The 5,322-nt window shown below is 51.4% G+C and overlaps 1 protein-coding gene across 1 annotated transcript; it reads left to right on the top strand.

Annotated features, from left to right (window-relative positions):
- The first annotated feature begins 472 nt into the window (after nucleotides 1–472).
- On the top strand, nucleotides 473–2,604 carry CITED4 (Cbp/p300 interacting transactivator with Glu/Asp rich carboxy-terminal domain 4). The gene has a single exon (XM_030964597.1). It carries the CDS (start codon nucleotides 761–763, stop codon nucleotides 1,373–1,375), a length of 615 nt encoding a protein of 204 aa, XP_030820457.1. The 5' UTR covers nucleotides 473–760; the 3' UTR covers nucleotides 1,376–2,604.
- The last annotated feature ends 2,718 nt before the right edge of the window (nucleotides 2,605–5,322 follow it).

Raw genomic sequence — 5,322 nt, 5'->3', positions numbered from 1 at the left:
AGTTACACCAGCAAACCCCCGTGTGTACAGTTCCCTCAGTACCCTCTGTGTTTGGAAGGTTGGTGCATCCTTGCTAGGAAGATGCTTCCAACCGACTAACCAACCACGCAGCTAATGCCACCAGCTGTTCTCGGGCCTGGGATCACCTGACAAAGGTGCATCGTTCAGCGTAAACAGGGAGCTCAGCACAAGCCCCGCAGTGGCACCTGATGCCCAGTGTATCAGCGGCTACAAAGACTTGGGCAGGGGCACTGCGAGGAGGAAGGCAGCGGAGAGGCGACGGCTTGCAGTGCCAGAGGGATGCAGCGGCGGGACTATCGAACTGAGCAGAGCCGGGAACCAGCCCGCCGCGCCTCCTTCCCGCCCGCGGGGCCGGGCCGCCCGCCCGCGCTCCAATGGGCGCCGGGGCCGCCCCCGCCCGCCGCGCTATAAGTGCGGGAGCGGAGGCGCGACTCCCGGCCAGCCCAGCGCAGCCGTGCGGAGCTCAGCCCAGCTCGGCAGAGCCGGCGCGGCCGGAGAGGGGAGCCGCTGCCTGCCGGAGCCCGGAGCGGTGCGCGCCGCGCAGGCACAGCCCGGCTCCCGGCGGGGGCTCCGCGCAGCTTCCCCCGCCAGCGGACCCAGCGGAGCGGTGCCTTCCCCGGGAGGAGGAGGTGGGAGCTCGCCGGGATCTTCTGTCGGAGCCGGCTCGGCGGGAGCGGGACGCGGAGCCGTCCCCGGGAGCCGTGGCTGAGGCGCTGTCATCTCTTGGGGACCTGGAGGCATGGCCGAGCATATGATGATGCCGATGAGCCACGGCGGCGCCGGGCTGCAGGGCTACCGCATGGGGGTGAGCGGGCTGCAGGGACCCCCGCAGCACGGGCAGCATGTGCTGAGGACGCTGCCCGCCGCCGCTCAGATGATGCCGTACGGAGGGGCTGGCATGGACGGTGCTATGAGGCCGAGACCGAGCCTCAGCGGACAGATGGGCCACCACCAGATGCAGAACGCGATGATGTTCAATGGGCCGGGTCAGCAGCAGCAGTACATGGGGCCGGTGGGCACCCAGCAGCTCATGGCCAGCATGCACCTACAAAAACTCAACACCCAGTACCAGGGCCACCCGCTGGGCATGAGCAACGGGCCCATGGGAGCGGGTGCGCAGCAGTACAGAGTGGGGCCGGGCCAGCACCCGGGCGTGCAGCACATGCCCTCACCGGCGCTGACATTGAATGTTATGGACACTGATCTTATAGATGAGGAGGTCTTGACATCCCTTGTCCTGGAACTGGGGTTGGACCGGATTCAGGAGCTGCCAGAGTTATTCTTGGGACAGAACGAGTTCGACTTCATTTCAGACTTTGTTAGCAAACAGCAACCCAGTGCCATCAGTTGCTGAGGGGCTTTGAGCTCCTCCTTGTGTCTTGGTGGTTTTGAGTTTGTTTCTAACTTTTCCCCACCTGCCATCCTCCTCCCTTCCCCTGCCTTGCCCTGTCCTGGATTCCTGCCCTCCCCAAAGGGACAATCATCGGACACTGGCTTGCAATGGATTGCTTTTCTCTTCTGTGTGTTTTTTCTGTGTGGGAGTTTCTGGAGAGGGGGTTGGTGCGCCCCGAACAGAGAGCAGATCAAGAGCTCCTGCTGTAGAACTGCCTCTAAATGACATTAACAGGATTTCTGGCTTAAGTAGAAATAATGGACTTATGACTTTCCTCAACCAGGCTTGGAGCACAAGAAGCCATAGGCAGCTGGCAGCCCTGCTGGTAGCTGGATTTGCTCGTGGAATCCGTGGTGCCAGTGGAGTTGAAGGATCCTGAGAGAGAATTGTCTCCCTGGTGCATGGTTTGAACCAGCTTTCCCTCGCAACCATGGGTGGGGTTAGTTATTTGTTGGGATGTTTTACTGTGACAGTAAATAGGTCTTCAGTCGTGTCTGTTCAGCTCGGGAAGGGGCACTTCCCCATAGCAGGCTTTTTTTCTAACTTGCAAAAATAAAGTATGCCTTGGGGAAGGGTGTGCGTTTGTGCCTAAATGTTCATCTCCGTGGAACTTCAGATCTCGGACCTGTACTGCTAATCAGCTGTAAAATTTACCAAGTGTTTGAGGTTGATTCAGGCATGAGGCTTAAAGCTGCAGTCTGGCTCCACTTTTTTCCACCTCTGAAACCAAATAAAGACCATGTAACTGTATATTTCAGTTCTAATCTTATTTATTTTCCTGTGATTATTTATTTGCAAGGGCTCCTTTTGTTATTTGGCTTTGGGACTGCTGGGAAAGATGCCTGGAGAGTACTGCAGCTTTAAGATGCTGGCTTTGAGAAAAGCAAGCCTGGGATAGTTTTCAAGCTGCTCTGCAGAATAGTCACTTCAGCTCGAGGTCGTTATGCTGAACGCGCAGGACTCTAAATCCAACACCTTTCTGAATGTGATAAAGATGACTCGATTTCCAATTCCCTTGCTCAGAGAAGGTGAAATGCAAAAGCCGGCGGGGTTTGGTTTCCTCCACTGGCTCTTGTTTCCAGGCGCTCCGGTGACTCCTGGCTGCTGCTGCCCCCTGGTGCTGCCGGCCCCTGGCAGCTGCCACTCGGCGAGTCGGAACGTACAGATGGATTTGCGAATAAAAGCTGAAATATCTCCCGTGTGCATTTGTTCAGTGCGGAACCACTGGGAGAAGCGTTGCCTTCGCTCCTGCTGGTGGGGCTGTAGGTCCTGTCACTTGTGTGCCCCACCTGATAACTGTAGTTGGAAGGATTGGGTTTCTAGTTCAATGCTTGGAACGAAGTCCTTGAAGTGTGGCTGGGAGGGTGAGATGCTCCTTTTCTGTACTGAGGAGAAATTACAGATGTGGATGGTGTTGCTCTGTTGCAGAATGGCTGCTTTTACTGGCTGAACCAGGTGATAGAATCATAGAATGGTTGGAAAGGACTTAAAAGATATAGATTTAAAGGACTTTTAAGGACTTGTAGATTTAGAATTCCTTGGACGAGTGGGTGGTGACTTCTTCCAGGCTGAGTGCACCTCTGACAGCTGGGCTGCAGCTCTCTGCTGTGCTTTTCTGTACCACAAAGGCTCTGAAAATCAAGACATCCATTGCTCCCCTACTCTTACAGGGCTTGGATTTTCCTTTTTAAAGGGTTTCCAGCCAGTTCCTTTGCAGAGTTGAGGGAGATACCCAAGTGTTCCTTTCCTGCCCTGTAGTAATGGGGCTGTGGATGCTATTATTGCATCCACAAATGGCTGAACCACTTTGAGCTGTCTGTCAGTGTCCCCTGGTCTTGTCCCTTGCACAACTCAAGACCAGTTGTTAAAGTCCTGCCCTTTTGGTGGTTATGCCTGTCCAGTCTGGAGACCTGGTCAAAAAAACAACTGCTGGGGCTTTTGTTGAAGGTGGGAGAGCCCTGCTTAGGCTGTCAGCTCTGTGGCAATGGGCTGTTGGAGACCTGGAAGAACTTTGTTGTCTCTGTGTAGCTGCAGGTTGTAGGTAAGGAGTGAGGAGTTAGCAGTGAACCTCAGAATAAAAGTAATTCAACCACAAGATAAGCATTTTCTAGGCTGTCAGTTCTTGTTGGGGGGGGTGTAAGCTCTGTGGTACACACCACTGTGACCTGCAGTGTCCCAGTTACAAGTGAGGAGCTGTGTCCATCCCCCAGATGAGGGCTATCAACTCAGCAATTTCTGCAGAGCTTCACCAGGAGCAGGTTTCTGTGTGATAAGCACTTTGCACTTGATGGCCAGAGGAACCTGTCTGTGCATCCTTTCTGAGGGCTGTGCACTGCACTGGGAAAGGTGCTGTTGATTTAAGTCAGAGTACAGGAACTGATAATACCAGAGATGTGGAGTGACTGGGGGTTCACAGACAGGATTTTCTTGGGAGTCTGTCCCAGCAGGCTCAGTTAAGATTATTTTCAATGGTTCTTGAGTATGTCACCCCCATTCCCCAAAAGACCCTGTCAAGTGTGGTGAGTCTGATTTTTCTGATGGCTAAAGGGTTAATCCTCCTTGACTTCATGCAGTGCTGGGCTCTAAACTAGCCACACTCAGCAAAGATCTTACTGTGACAATTAATGCTTCTATGAAAAATCTCAGCTTGCTGTTCAGGAGGAGCCAGACAAGCAAAAGGAAGGCTAGAAAATGAGAAGATGAATGAAAAGTAAAATCAAACAGTGAATGCCCTGCAGAACCAACAGCCAATTCAGATCCATGATGGTGAATTGTCAAAAATTCTGGTCTGTTTATAGAAAACTGAAAAATTAAAACTAGAGAAATGGTAAAGAAAGAAGAAGCAATTGAGGTGTAATGTTTCTCAAAAGAAGCCACAGAATAGCTTGGGACTCCTCAGTCAGGAAGAAGCTGGGCAACAGAAGTTTATAATGTAAGTGAAAGGAGAAGGTGACAGGGAATTATCTTTCCCAAGTGTGATGGGAGATATCTGCTGATCTCTGCAAGTTTAGCAGAGGCCAGGGTCAAACCCGAATGAGCAGGTGTTTCTGCAGGCAATGTGTAGCTCATTCAAGTTCTTTCTGACAGTATAGGAGGACACTTGGGGATACCTGAACATTACTGTATGGCCAAAACCACTGATCTGTGGCTCAAAAGATCTCCTGACTCAGAAATAGGGGATGTTTGTTTTGTTTTGGGTTTTTTTTTGAGTTGGGTTTTCGGGGTTTTTTGTGTGTGTTTTTTTGTTTGGTTGGGTTGGTTTGCTTGTTTTTAATTCATGGATACATTTTCCTTCAGTGATGTCTTATGCCAATGAAATCCACAGGGGAGAAATCAAGGTCTTTGTAAGAAGCTTAAGCTCTCTAAGCTCTTCTTCATTTTAAACCTGCCACCCCCTCACTTTGTTCTGTGTCCCCAAATTTCCAATCATTTCTTGTTCATCTTCTCCACATTAGTAATGATTTTGGAGCTCCTGAGGTGTTCCCTGTTGAGTGTCTCCCTGTCTAAGAACCACTGTGTGTTGCAGATTGTGATCACCTTTTTCTGCCCTGTTTCTAGCTTTATGGGATGGGGGAGGGAACAGCACTGGTTTAAGCTGTAGATGGATGTGTCATGGATTTTGCCAATGCTATAATTAGGCCTGGTTGTTCTATATTTCAAACATCCATCACAGAACCACAGAAATATTTAGACTGGAAGGGACCTTTTGAGGTCACTCAGTCCAATCCCCTGCTCCAAGCAGGACTGCATTCAAAGGCAGGGCTGGCTGCCCTGGGCTTTGTCCAGGCAGATTTTGAAAACTTCAGGGGATGGGATTTGTTTGGAGCCTTGTTTTAGTTTTAGGGCTCCGTTTCTTTATTCTTTTAAACCCTGTATTTCTGGGTTTGCATTTGCCTCAAAAGTTTGGA

Source organism: Camarhynchus parvulus, chromosome 23 (genome assembly GCF_901933205.1).
Source record: "Camarhynchus parvulus chromosome 23, STF_HiC, whole genome shotgun sequence".
NCBI lineage: Eukaryota > Metazoa > Chordata > Aves > Passeriformes > Thraupidae > Camarhynchus > Camarhynchus parvulus.
The sequence above is the reverse complement of the archived record's forward strand: the minus strand, read 5'-3'. Positions and strand labels throughout refer to the sequence as shown.